General features: G+C 41.3%; 1 protein-coding gene across 4 annotated transcripts in view; it reads right to left on the reverse strand.

Moving 5' to 3' along the window:
* Window positions 1-13197, reverse strand: part of MAGI2 (membrane associated guanylate kinase, WW and PDZ domain containing 2) — a 1467283-nt gene that overhangs the window by 115687 nt on the left and 1338399 nt on the right. For all 4 annotated transcript variants that reach the window (XM_033194948.1, XM_033194950.1, XM_033194947.1 and 1 more), the window contains 2 exons: window positions 5368-5553; window positions 2864-3035 (listed from right to left, as the gene is read on the reverse strand). In XM_033194948.1, coding sequence (XP_033050839.1) covers window positions 2864-3035; window positions 5368-5553 — 358 coding nt within the window. The remainder of the gene's footprint in view (window positions 1-2863; window positions 3036-5367; window positions 5554-13197) is intronic.

The following is a 13197-nucleotide window of genomic DNA, read 5'->3' on the forward strand; positions in this document are numbered from 1 at the left end:
TCTTTCACTGCCCTTGCCATCTTAAACCACAAATATCAATTGCCCTTGCTAGAGAAGGTGAACTCTGCTATTTATACTTAGTTTTGAAACATATTCCATAACAGCTCTTCTGTTGTTTTCAACAAATGCTTCTCCTTGAATAGTGTTTTTGCTTATCTTCATATTGAACATATCTTATACTTCCTGAGCACACACCCAAAAGATGTTAAAGGACTGAGAAATGGGGAGAAGTATATGGGGTGTCATGGGAAGCCAATCCAAGAGTAAGTTCCACAGGAAAAAATATCACTCATTCTAACTCACAACGTAGACATTCGCAAGCAGATTGCCATTTTATTTTATCCTGCTCTAACAGGGGAATGGGCTGAATTTGACATGTAGGGGGGCACTGCTTGTACAAATGAAGAAATAGGAAATTCATGCCATGCACTTGGCATATAAACTGTCTTAGAGACATCTCCAGCCTGATCTAAAATAATGGCAAAGAGTTTTCCATCTGATACCATGGCCATCTTTAAATGCAATTAGGAAAAATGTTTCTGGCACCTGTAAGATTACTGAATCTCTTCATTCACAGGCAAACGAGCCACCACCAACAATCGCAGAGTTCAGCCAGGAAACCTGAGTGCCAGTAAAGGGCCCTAGAGTTGGAGTGGGCACTTCCTGGGCTGTTAATATAGTAACAGAAGCAAAATATCTTAGAAGCAATGTAGTAGTAGAAGAAGCAAAATACCTCAGAACTCTGGGCAAATATGTTGGTGACTTATAAACATTTGAATTAGGTCAATCTGAATCCCAGAGCTAGGAATATTTCATTCTGCAGTCAGGATGTCCAAAGACCGCTGCTTCTGTGATAGGGAACAAGGTATCCCAGTTGTGAGCTGGTAGCAGATGGGGCATGACAGTGGCTGCATCCAGCTGTTGCTCTCCCCTCAGAGCTATAGCACACCAGGGATGAGCTCACCCACTCAAGGCTGGAAGCAAGAGCCATGTCCAGGGAAATCCGACTCTGGAAAGGAGAATGGAATGTGGCTGCGAGATTAATCGACGGCGGTAATAAGTGTCTGAAGCTGGCTCGGGGACTACTGGGGCGCTCAAGTCCTTCCTCTTGAGTCTAAGATGAATTCTGGGGAAAGCCAGTGCAATCTGTTGAAGTGATAGACGTTGAGAGCAAACACTTCTGGGGCTCATTACTGAAACACTCAGGACTTACCCTTCTTATGGCTTGTCAAATTCTCACCTCTGCATCATTTGTTTTATGGGGCTTTTCTCTTCCTTGCATATATTAAAAACATAAGCAGCTGAGGACAACCAGACATTTACTTTTCTATGAAAGCAAATGGGAAATCAGTAGAATGAGGCTTTGTAGAAATACCACCTGTGGCACAGGGAACACCGTTTGCTTTGCAACAATGTGAATGATGAACCCAGAGAGTTCTGAGAATCAAAAACAGAGTCTCACTTCATCTTCACCATCGTGGGAGGAGAGGGATAGGAAGCAGATGTTCGGAAAACATTAGAATCATTAAAAAGGCCAGTGAGGAGTTCGCATGCAGAAGTGTTTCTGTGAGTTGTTCTGTGTTGTTGTTGTTGTTGTTTCCCATGGAAAGGGAGAAAGCATCATGGGAACACTGCTTCATCTTTTTCTTTCATGGCTCAACCCAGCCCAGGCTCCCTGTTACATACAGGCCACAATAAGAAGACAATGTTGTTCTTCTGACAATGTTTTTCTGGAAGTTCAAAGTGTCTTATTCATTAGTTTGTGATGCCTATCTCTAATGCTATGTGTGGAATAGAAGAACCTCATTAGATTGTGGGTAGGAGGATGTAAGGTTATTATAATCAGTAAACATGCTAATTTATTTTATTTTTGAGACAGAGTCTCACTCTGTCATCCATGCTGGAGTGTCATGGATACGTTCTCAGCTCACTGCAGCGTCCACCTCCTGGGTTTAAGTGATTCTCCTGCCTCAGCCTCCCAAGTAGCTGGGACTATAGGCATGTACCACCATGACCGGCTAACTTTTGTATTTTTTGTAGAGATGGGGTTTTACCACGTTGCTCACGCTGGTCTTGAACTCCTGGGCTCAAGCAATCCTCACACCTCAGCTTCCCAAAGTGCTGAGATTATAGGCGTGAGCCACCACACTGGCTGGTAATATTTACTAATGCCTACAAATCCTTCAACATTCTCCCCACCTCCACATCTTCATCATTCTCTGAGCCATGACCTTTATGGTTCAATGGAAGCAGCCACCTCCTAACTGCTTAACCTGCATTCACCCTGCCAGCCTCCTGTGTGCTGTCTGCAGGGCAGACCAGGAGGCTTTCTTATAAAGCAAATCTAATGATAACACTCATCAGCTGAAGACCCTTCAATGACTTCTTGCTGTACTTAAAGATCAAAACATTGAGTAAGCATGCTTACAAGGCCCTTTAGGGTTGGCCCCAGCCACCCTCACTGGCTTCATCTCACATCATACTCTTCTTCTGCCACTCCATATATTGGCCGTATTTCTGTCGTTCATACTGCATGCTTGCTCCTGCCAGAGGGCCTCTGAGTAAGTTCTTCACGCTGGACTCCCTTTAACATGCTCTTCAGCTGTTAAGCCCTGCTCATCTGCAACTGCTCACCATTTCTTTAGGAAAGCATCTCTCTTTGTGAAGGACAGACATCAGCTATCTTAACTAATAAAACCATATGTATAACACACATGCAACCTCAAAATCACACAAAGGTATGCATGGCAATTTCCACTTTATGAAAATCTCTCTCTCAGCCTGTCCTGTGCTGTCCCCAAATGCTCCCTCCTCTCCCCACCCCATCACCTCTCAGAATCACAAAAGTCAGAGGAAACTTTACCTATTTTCATGTCCTTGCAGCTGAAGTGGTTGAGGTGGTGCTGGCTGGGCGACGGGGCTGTTGGGGGTGGCTGGGCTTGGCTGGGCCAGGGGACTCTGCTGGGCCAGGGGACTCTGCTGCGCCAGGGGACTCTGCTTCTCTGAGCTGGGTGCCGAGGTGGGGCTGTTGAGCTCTGCGATGGAGAACCACAGTGGCAGATGCAGTCAGGTTAACATTGATAAGGGGAAAGAGGTGACCAGAGGTGGTGACTTTGCCTCTGCTGATGACTCAGGCTTTGGTTATTTCCGTTTCTGCTAAGTTTTTAGATAGCAGGTTAATCTTATCAAGTTCTAATACCATTTCTGAAATTTGTAGTCTTTCATTAATGATCACTATGGAACAAGGCTATGAACAGTATCTTGTCATTCTGCCAGAAGAAAAGATTACCAAAAAACCTTGTAAAACTATGAAAAAAATAATTCAAAGGACTAAGCTCTAAAACATGCTCTATTTTTGCAGCATTGCTTACTGAGAGAAAATGGATCAGCCACCACTTTTGGCTTGTAATAAACAGTCTGAAGAGTCTTCCAAAGTGTGGATAAGGAATGAACCATTAAAAGGAAAATGTTTTTTACAATCTTTTCCTCATCCCTTGTCAGTCTTATTACCTCATAGCCCACTGGACTCCACATTTCTACAGAAAGAAAAAAGAATGCTGGACACAAGAAGATTCACAAAACTGTTCTTTTAAATAATTGCTTCTGGACTTCTTTCCTAATAACATCAAATTTTCAACTGAAATTGACTATATATTGGAATAAGGGCCCAACAACAGATACATTCCAGACTCGGAAAACTGAGAAGTATTTAGACTTTCAGTGAGCAATCTTGTTTGCAGTTAATTTCCGTTGAATTGTTTATACATGTTGGTGTCTGCGGATAGTAGGTTAAAAAACAGCATGGCCATTTTCTTTTCTCTTCTCTTTTTTTTTTGATTGGGTAAGAAAAGGGAGGTGATCTATTAGCATTCCCCTATAAACTCCTCTCCCTTGCCCTTTTCCCCCCCACAGTCCAAATCTTTTAATTCCTTCTCCATTTATATCAGGGTTTCCCAGACTCAGCCCTGCTGGCATTTTGGGCTGGGTAAATCTTTCCTGTGGGCAGCTGTCCTGTGCATTTTAGGATGGTTGGCAGCATCCCTGGCCTCCACCCCCTAGATGGCAGCAGCATGCCCATCTCAACCAAGACAGTCAAAAACGCCTCTAGACTTTACAAAATGTCCCCTGGAGGGACAAAACCACCCCCGTTGAGAACTACTGTTTTATATTTAAAGGCAAGTGGCTGTTTAGCCATTTGCTGTCTGCATGTCAGATAATCCTAAAATGGAATTGGGGCTGAATAAAACAGAGGGTACCAAGTTGAGTGAGCCCATCAGCCTCTGTGTGGGACACTCATCAGTGAGCTCCAGAAATGGAATTCTTCAAATGGTTGAGTCAGCAGCCAGAAACTAGTCATGAACCCATTGTCTCTGGAAATGGTGAATTTTCGGTGTGGGGATGTTCACAGCTCCATGACCCTCTAGGGCATGGTTATGAACTGTGATGTTCACTACTCTTCTGAGCCTCAGCGGGGAGTCCTTGTACAGACAAATTCAAAAGGCTCAGTGGGAATTTTAAATTCTTACCAGATGCAACATTTTCTTTTTTTTTTTTTTTTGAGGCGGAGTCTCGCTCTGTCTCCCGGACTGGAGTGCAGTGGCCGGATCTCAGCTCACTGCAAGCTCCGCCTCCCGGGTTTACGCCATTCTCCTGCCTCAGCCTCCCGAGTAGCTGGGACTACAGGCACCCGCCACCTCGCCCAGCTAGTTTTTGTATTTTTAGTAGAGACGGGGTTTCACCGTGTTAGCCAGGATGGTCTCGATCTCCTGACCTCGTGATCCACCCGTCTCGGCCTCCCAAAGTGCTGGGATTACAGGCTTGAGCCACCGCGCCCGGCCCAGATGCAACATTTTCTAAATGAGCTCTCTTTATACCACAAAACTTCACGTTTTCAAAATCAATCTGACTTTGAAGAATCCTCTAGAGATTTCCTGTTAACGTAAATATTTTTTTCAGATTTGTAACTATCACCTCTGTTGAATGAATTCTGACTTAATACAAGCATAAAAGGGGGTGCCCACAGGAAATGATTGAATAACCTGGCGTCTCAGAATTCACACTATTTGCTAAAAGGCGAAAGATTTATGCGATCTGAAGAGAAACCGGAGTATATGGAATTCACACTATTTGGCCTGCAATGCCACATAGCTTGACCTCTGAATGAGACAGGTACTGAATAAACATGATATGGATTGCAACTGAGTGTGAGTTTTTGCAAAAGTAGAAATAATAATCAACCTCTGACACTCTGACACCACAGTGACGGCAGGCAGGTGCACTCCACGACCCTGGCGGGCAGGCTGAGAACAGCCGGTGAGTGTGTCCGTGTGTTGACCGCCTCTCTGCAAGGCTGCCTCAGGCACTCACCCTCCTGAGGAATGATGCGAAGGGTGACACTAAGACCTGCATCCTTGATGAGCTTCACGATGTCAGCGTGAGGCATGTTGATGATAGACTGGCCATTCACTGCTAGGATCCGGTCTCCCACTTTTAGTTTTGCACAGCGATCTGCAGGACTCCCATCAATGATGCGTCCGATTTTATGGGGCACAGCTAAAAAAACCCCAACAGAAATAGGTATCAGGGACATCACCAATACATGTTCTTTCAGTCCCAGCCCCAAAGGAAACAATGAAATGTCAGAATTCCTTCCTTCGTTAGTATATTTGCCTTTTGAAATCACACTAATTTCTATCAAATGGGGTCCTGTGCATACTACTGAGACCAGTTTCTAAATTCAAGTCCTTTGCAGTGATAGGCCAATTCCAAACACAGACCAGGGGTTCTCAAACTTTGGGGTGATCATAATTAACCTAGAGTTAAAAAGACAGCTATTTGGGCCTTACTGGGGACCATCTGAATTAGAATGTCCAGGCAGGAGGTGAGGACCGTGAGCTTTCTAAGAAGCTCCTAGGGAGATTCCAATATATATGAGTGTTTGAGGATCACATAGAACTTTGTGCCCTATGAGCTCGTATTCTAGAGACAATAATCAACAATTTAAGAAAGCTACAATAAATGCCAGAAACTCAAGTTCTTCCCTCTTATTATTTTATTGAGAGGAGAAAACAAGGAAGGAAAGAAATATGTGTTAATATGGGTAGTAGCCACTTGGTAAAGAAGTTATAACCACCTTCCCACTCATGTACTAAGCTTTAAAGGTTGATGTGTTGTCACATCTTATCTCTTCTTTCTGATTTACTTTTACACGGTGCTGATATCTTGCTAATGTCTGATATATACTGTGTTTATTCAAATCTACAATGCCATGGATGGTAAGGCATACTTTTATTTTATATGCCACAGGAAAAAAAAAAAAAAAGAAACACTGCTAACTAAATAATGATGCTCCATTGACTATAAGATGCTCTCCAACTGTCAAAATATTAAAATATAAACATGTTTAGGATTGGTAAAATGTTATATGTCTTTTAAAAACAATATACACTTCTTTTTTTTTTTTTTTTTTCTGAGACGGAGTCTCGCTCTGTCACCCAGGCTGGAGGGCAGTGGTGTGATCTCGGCCCACTGCAAACTCCACCTTCCGGGTTCACGCCATTCTCCTGCCTCAGCCTCCTGAGTAGCTGGGACTACAGGCACCTGCCACCATGCCAAGCTAATTTTTTTTGTATTTTTAGTAGAGACGGGGTTTCACCGTGTTAGCCAGGATGGTCTCGATCTCCTGACCTCGTGATCTACCCGCTTTGGCCTCCCAAAGTGCTGGGATTACAGGTGTGAGCCGCCGCGCCTGGCTTATTTTCTTTTTACTATTTATTTATATGTGTGAGGAGAGCTACACACATGGAAATACAGATTTTCCTGGCAGTTTGACTTCAGTGTAAATGTTTACGTACCTACCAAGATAACTATTTCTGGGGTGGACATCAATAGTATACACTGCGTAAACTCCCTCAAGGAGCTTACCAAACTGGAAACCTATTCCCTTTCCTTTCTCCCTTCAAGACTGTGAGCCCCAGCTCAGAAACCTGTCAATAATTCTGTGTTGTTGTTCCCTCTATGGAATCAGGTACTGCTTTGATCTGTGAAATATGCAAAAATGCAACCCACCATTCAGTATGTTTCAGGGATGTCTATTCCTTGAACTCTCAATCTTGCACATGCTTTACAGCGAAAGGCAGAACATTAGTTAATAACCATGGCAAGAAAGGACAGTTAGTGAGTTAATGAGCCAGTACTTGTTCATTCTTCTATTGTGAAAGGTTATAGATAGCATATGAAAATATTGGCTGAGCCTGTGTCCCTGAAGTAAAACTCATCATGTTGGAAACTCAAACACATTTTTATTTACCATAAGCGCAATAACTAAGAACGCCTTACATAGATCATCTTAGAATCTTAGGACAATCAATATATTTTTCAAGTAGAAATATAATAACTCATTAATTTACTGATTTAAAAAAATGATGTAAGCATTGCAAGGTATTGGGTTTTCAACTATGATTAGGGTGAACTTTAGTTCCTGTTTTTGTCCCCTTTCATGTTCAACAGCGTCTTGGAATGTATGGTTCATCAATGATTTAGCCTCCCTAGCCATAATGTATATATTGTTATCTGTCCTGTGACCTCTGCAAAATTACCTAACTTCTCCGAGTTTATTTTTCAACAGTAAAATTGATATACTAATACTACTGATTTCACAGACTGCATCTGAGAATTAAATGAGTTATCATATGTAAAGTGAGTAGAACAATGCCTGACATGTGAGAACTGATCTATAAGTATTAACTGTCATTCTTTTTATTACTATCATCTTTTTTTTTTTTTTTTTTTTTTTTTGAGGCAGAGTCTCGCTCTGTCGCCCAGACTGGAGTGCAGTGGCGCAATCTCGGCTCACTGCAAGCTCCGCCTCCCGGTTCACGCCATTCTCCTGCCTCAGCCTCCCGAGTAGCTGGGACTACAGGCGCCCGCCACCTCGCCCGGCTAGTTTTTTTTTTTGTATTTTTAGTAGAGACGGGGTTTCACCATGTTAGCCAGGATGGTCTCGATCTCCTGACCTCGTGATCCGCCCGTCTCGGCCTCCCAAAGTGCTGGGATTACAGGCTTGAGCCACCGCGCCCGGCCTACTATCATCTTTAAATATTTCTCATATCACTATTAAGGGGGGTGTGTGTGCTTGTGTGTAGCTACCAACTTGGTTTCTTTCCACATGGGGTTAACCTGCAATACTGCTAGAATTGAAGGAACACAGCTTACTACAGGATTATACAGAGCAATATCCCCTAAGTTTCAACACAGGAAAATAGCTTCAGTTATGAAAGAGATGTGTTGGGTGGATTAGATAGACACTGGATGAGGTCAAGAGTCTGTGTTCTCTGATTTACAAAAAAGACGATGTTGCAGGTCTCTGTAGGAAAACATCAACTTGTAAGAGTTTATTATTCAAAGGGAAATCAGCATGATTTAAATCTCTTAATCACCCACACTGAGTCCTACACATATAAACACACACACTTTCATATTTATTGAATGCTATTAAACATTTTTCTTCCTACCTCTTATGAGTACCTACCTGAGCCAAGCACTGTGCTAAGTGATATATATGTGTGTGTATATATATGTATATATCCATTTAAAAATATCCTTAACATAGCGTATGAAATATTTGATATCATTACAAGTTTACAGTAGAGGAAACTGAAGCATATAGCAGTTATTAGTTTGTCCAAGGTCACATATGCCAAACAGGGCTTAGAACCCTAGTCTATCAGATTTCATAGCCTTTGCTGTTAGTGTAGCCACCACCCTGCATCTCTTGACTTTTCTGGCTCAGATCTCTAATCTATTACTTGCTTTGTGAGTATCTGGTGCTTTTATTTGATGAGTACAGCCTGCCTCTAAGCCAGGAACTAAACACTTCATAAGTGGTCCTGATTCATGGGTGAGTGGAAGTCAGGAACTTTGCCTGAAGCAGGTTCTTTGTTGCAACTGTCTTTTGACAGGCAAAGTGAGAGGAGGAGAGAGAAGAGAGAGAAGAGGAGAGGAAATTGAACAGCTCTTCAGATCCTGTTTAGTTAGGACATGACATCATGGTGTCATTCTTTTGTGGGAAGTAATTTCTTTGGGTTTTAGAAATACTGACATTTGAAATGAAATTTAAAAACATACTTCAAAACACAAATGGTATTTGGATGATTTTCTGTTTTGACTTATTTATGCCTCTGCTCTCCTCTATTACTGTAGATCATTTAAAATTTATTGGGCATAAAACCCCAAATGTTTTAAAACATAGATTTACACACACACACACACACACACACACAGACACACACAATTTGTATGCTCAACAATGATAAACTATTACTTGTTAGTTTACAGGCAGTGTGGAACTTGCTTATTTTAAATCCTTATAGCAATAGTGTGAAGTAGCTATAAAAGTATAATAATCATGCTAATTTCACTATTAAGAAAACAAGTGTCCAAGCTACAGTTCAAATCCTTGCCTATGGCTTCAAACCTTGGGGTTACTCCTTTCTTTTTTGATATGTTGGAGGTTGAAAACAATTTGAATTAAGAAGATCAAGGGAACGACTGGTGAGACTTAGTTTAGAAAAGCTTGCTGGTTGAGACTTCAACATGAAAGTTTCACTGTAAACATACTTACCTGCTCATGGTAATAACTTAGTTTCAAAGCCATTTTAACTTTATTAGGGTGGTTGAAATAAAAACTAAGATAAAAGAATAGAAATCAAAATAAAAGAATGAAAACTGAAATAAATTCAATGGTAGCGACATAAAATGACTGAGTGACTTGCATAAAATGTAAGTGAGCACACAGTTTAAAAATGTATGTTCAGTAATTGAAAGTACCTGACATGGTTTTATTACAAATGTTTTCTATTGGCATTTACTTTAATAAAAACAGTACTTGAAACTCTTGGCAGCTAACGGCAGCCTCACTTTTCCTTTACTAGGGTTTTCCCTACATATGTAAGTGCACTGAATGTTGATGTACAACAAATCTCTGACAAGGGGTGTGCTCAGAGAGGATCCTCTCTGAAAACAAGATGCAGTTCCATTTGCTCAGTGATAAAGTCTACAGAGCCTATGACCTAAATGCTTTCAGTGTCATGCTAATGGAATTACAGAGCAAGGAAGAGGCCCTGACCTTGGTTTCTATTATTGGGATGAATGGTACTCATTAATTCCCTGAGAATTGATGACTAAGGTAACTGCCGGAGCACAGTCCATTTAGACAGCATGCCTTGCAGACATCATCTGTCAGGCAGTAACATAAATCAAGTCTTTGGATCAGTCTTCTTGACACAGTGTGCTTAGGATACACAGATATTTGGGAAAAGTTGCAATATGTCATTTGGCTTTGGACATACTGACATTTAGAAAGGAGACAATGTGTCACTAGTTAGAAATTTCCTTTTAATTGAAAATACATAAATTATGGAAAAAAGAAACCCAGTTTTCTATGTCTTTATTCCTTTATAGATAAAACAATATTGTCTCTTTATATTGTAACATGTTTTATATTTTCCCATAGATGAATGAACTCTTCTGGCTCTGCTCAATGTACCACACTTCTTTTGGTAGGAATATTCAGAGATGATCAGTTGGATTGGATGTCCTCTAAGTGAGTTTGGAAGGGCTGGATTCTTGGGGTCTGTTGCCACATCACTACTGAAAGCAGTGATCCTCCCTTTTTTGCTGTTGGGTTCTCTTCTGGGACCTTGTATGGTTTACCCCGGCTCTTTCAGTAACTGGTCAAAGTGGGCTGATCCAGCCAATGAATTCCTGTTGTTTCTACCTTGGGTCAGTCCCCGTAAAGAAGACAGGATGTTTACTTGGAGGACTTTTCTTGCTTTGGTGATAGATTCTTCCTGAAATCCTAAGGGAAGGGATTATGAGATCCCCCTTCTCTCCTTTTTCCTCATTATTTTTCTTGCTGTTTATGTGTATTTCACTTCAGAGAAAGAAAAGTCTGTGACTTGTGTTTACATTTAATTATCTTCTTGCTAATAGATCCCACAAAGTGGAGTTATAAGTGGAGGAAAGTATTAAACAGGGAAAGTGGATTTTGCATCAATCATGCCAAATTTACAAGAGGGAAGTTCCTGAAATGAGCGTGAGAAAAATAAATACTTCAAAGGCAATCGATAGCATAAACTCTCATTAGCTCGGATTTCCATTAATTTGTGAAGGTTAAACAACATGTCATTAGCTTAAAGAGGCAAAGGAAGTTAGTTTGGGTTTAGAATCTGTGACCTGATGTGAAAATAAATGTTTTTTAAAAGTTGGATGATTCCAGTTGTTTTTCTTTCAATAATATGTGAAAATTACCTACTGTCTAGTTTAAATTTGTAGGTTGGAGCAGAAGGGGCAATTACTACATCAATCAACACATTTCGGAATAGCATCTTCTTAATAACAGACACTATGCTAGGCCCTGAGGGGAAGGCAATAATAAAGCAACACATGGTAGTTGCCCTCAAGAAACTCACTGTCTGGTTGGGGAGACCAGGGATAAACGTATAAAAATGTGTAAAGCCAAATGCAAATGGCAAATACATGGCAAATGTAACATGCAGCAAAAGTAGAGAGGAGGAGTGAATTCCTGAGTCCAGGTGTAGACTGAGAGAATGGTGAGGAACAGGAAGGTCATTCTGGGCCTGAGGAGGGAATATGTGCCCCTTGGTAAGTGGCAGGTCTCCTAGAAAAAAACTTATGAGGGTAAATGGGTATCTAATCCAAGGAGGTTTCTGGGGAGACAAGGAGAGGTGCTTTGTGGGCTGGGGTCCCTCCTGCCCTCATAATTATTGCTTCCTTGAGATCTCTGATATGATGCCTTTAGCCCAGCTCCTGTGAATGGAGCTGTGACTGGAGACTAAGCACAGAAGAATGATGCGAGATTGTCACAAAGTGTTCCCATCTCTTTAATACATGGTGGAAACTCCTTATCTGTTTTTCTGCCTTTAAAAACCAGAGCATAATATTAATCTTGCTTATTTTCCATCGCTCCTTCCTAAAAATTCTGACTTCATATGTTTTATTGTGACAAACCCATTTAGATAGATATTGTCCCTTCCTGGAATATGACAAAGTGTCCTTCAAAGGAGTTTTCTTTGTCATCATGGGGTGGAGATGTGGGAAAAAACATGTGTTTTGTATTTTAAAGTTTTTTTGTGGTAAAATTAAGAAAAAGCAGACGGCATGACTTGTATTCCTCTAGAACGCTGTGAAATTTAGCTTTCCAAAGACGAAAACGTCTTCCCTGAAATTCATAGCCAACTGATTTGCAAAACCCAAAATCAAACAGCTGGTGTTTTAAGGACTGCATATTCAAAAAGCGCGTTCCCCCCCCCCCCCCAGCACCCATGAGTCATTCTCTTGTGGTTGAACAGTTTAGCTACCCTGCAGTTGGTAATAAGCAGATGGTCAGACAGGAGAATGGGAAGAAGGGCCCATCACTGGCAATTTGGAAACCCAACTGAGCTCACGTTGCTAAGGGCAGAAAGCATCCTATAGATACTATTAACTAAATGGCTGGAGAGAAACACTCAGCAGCCATATATTACTGTTTATGCTTTTATTTTATACCAATTGTTAAAAATTTGCATAGCTAAGTACTGAGAGTAAATTGGTAACTGAAAGAAATCTCATGACATTAGGAATTGTAATTAGCTATGACTTGACTGTTCCATTCTAGAACATGAGGCTGGTTTAAAATGGGTTTGTTGTTTGGAAACATTTGATGGGCCAGGGGTCACATGGCTAGCTTCATGTGACCTGGGCAGTCACACAGGCCATCATGCTCCAAAGGACCTGGTGTTTGGTTTAGTCACCCGTCACCAGCTTGATATTCTCAATACTTTCTGAACAAGGACCTCACATTTTCATTTTGCACTAGACCCTGCAAATTCTGTAGTTGGTCTTTTGTAGATATGTCCATAACATATTTCCTCCTTGCATCACTCCACTGTTCTTGGTGTCTGTGATGAAAGGTGTAAATGAGAATATGTTATAGCTACCAACAAAAATCACCAATAAGGTAGGTGGTAGGAAAGGAGCCAAAACAATCCTTTTCTCTCTGGGTGCATTTTCCACTCCCCTGTCCATCACTAGAAAAGGCAGTCCAAACAATTTCTGTTAAGTATACTCTTACTTTTGATTCTTCGTATATTTATTGAAGAGGTCTAAAAGTTACCTTGATTCTCTTACTCCAGTGTG

Source organism: Trachypithecus francoisi, unplaced genomic scaffold, assembly GCF_009764315.1.
Source record: "Trachypithecus francoisi isolate TF-2019V2 unplaced genomic scaffold, Tfra_2.0 Lachesis_group4, whole genome shotgun sequence".
NCBI classification, from domain to species: Eukaryota; Metazoa; Chordata; class Mammalia; order Primates; family Cercopithecidae; genus Trachypithecus; species Trachypithecus francoisi.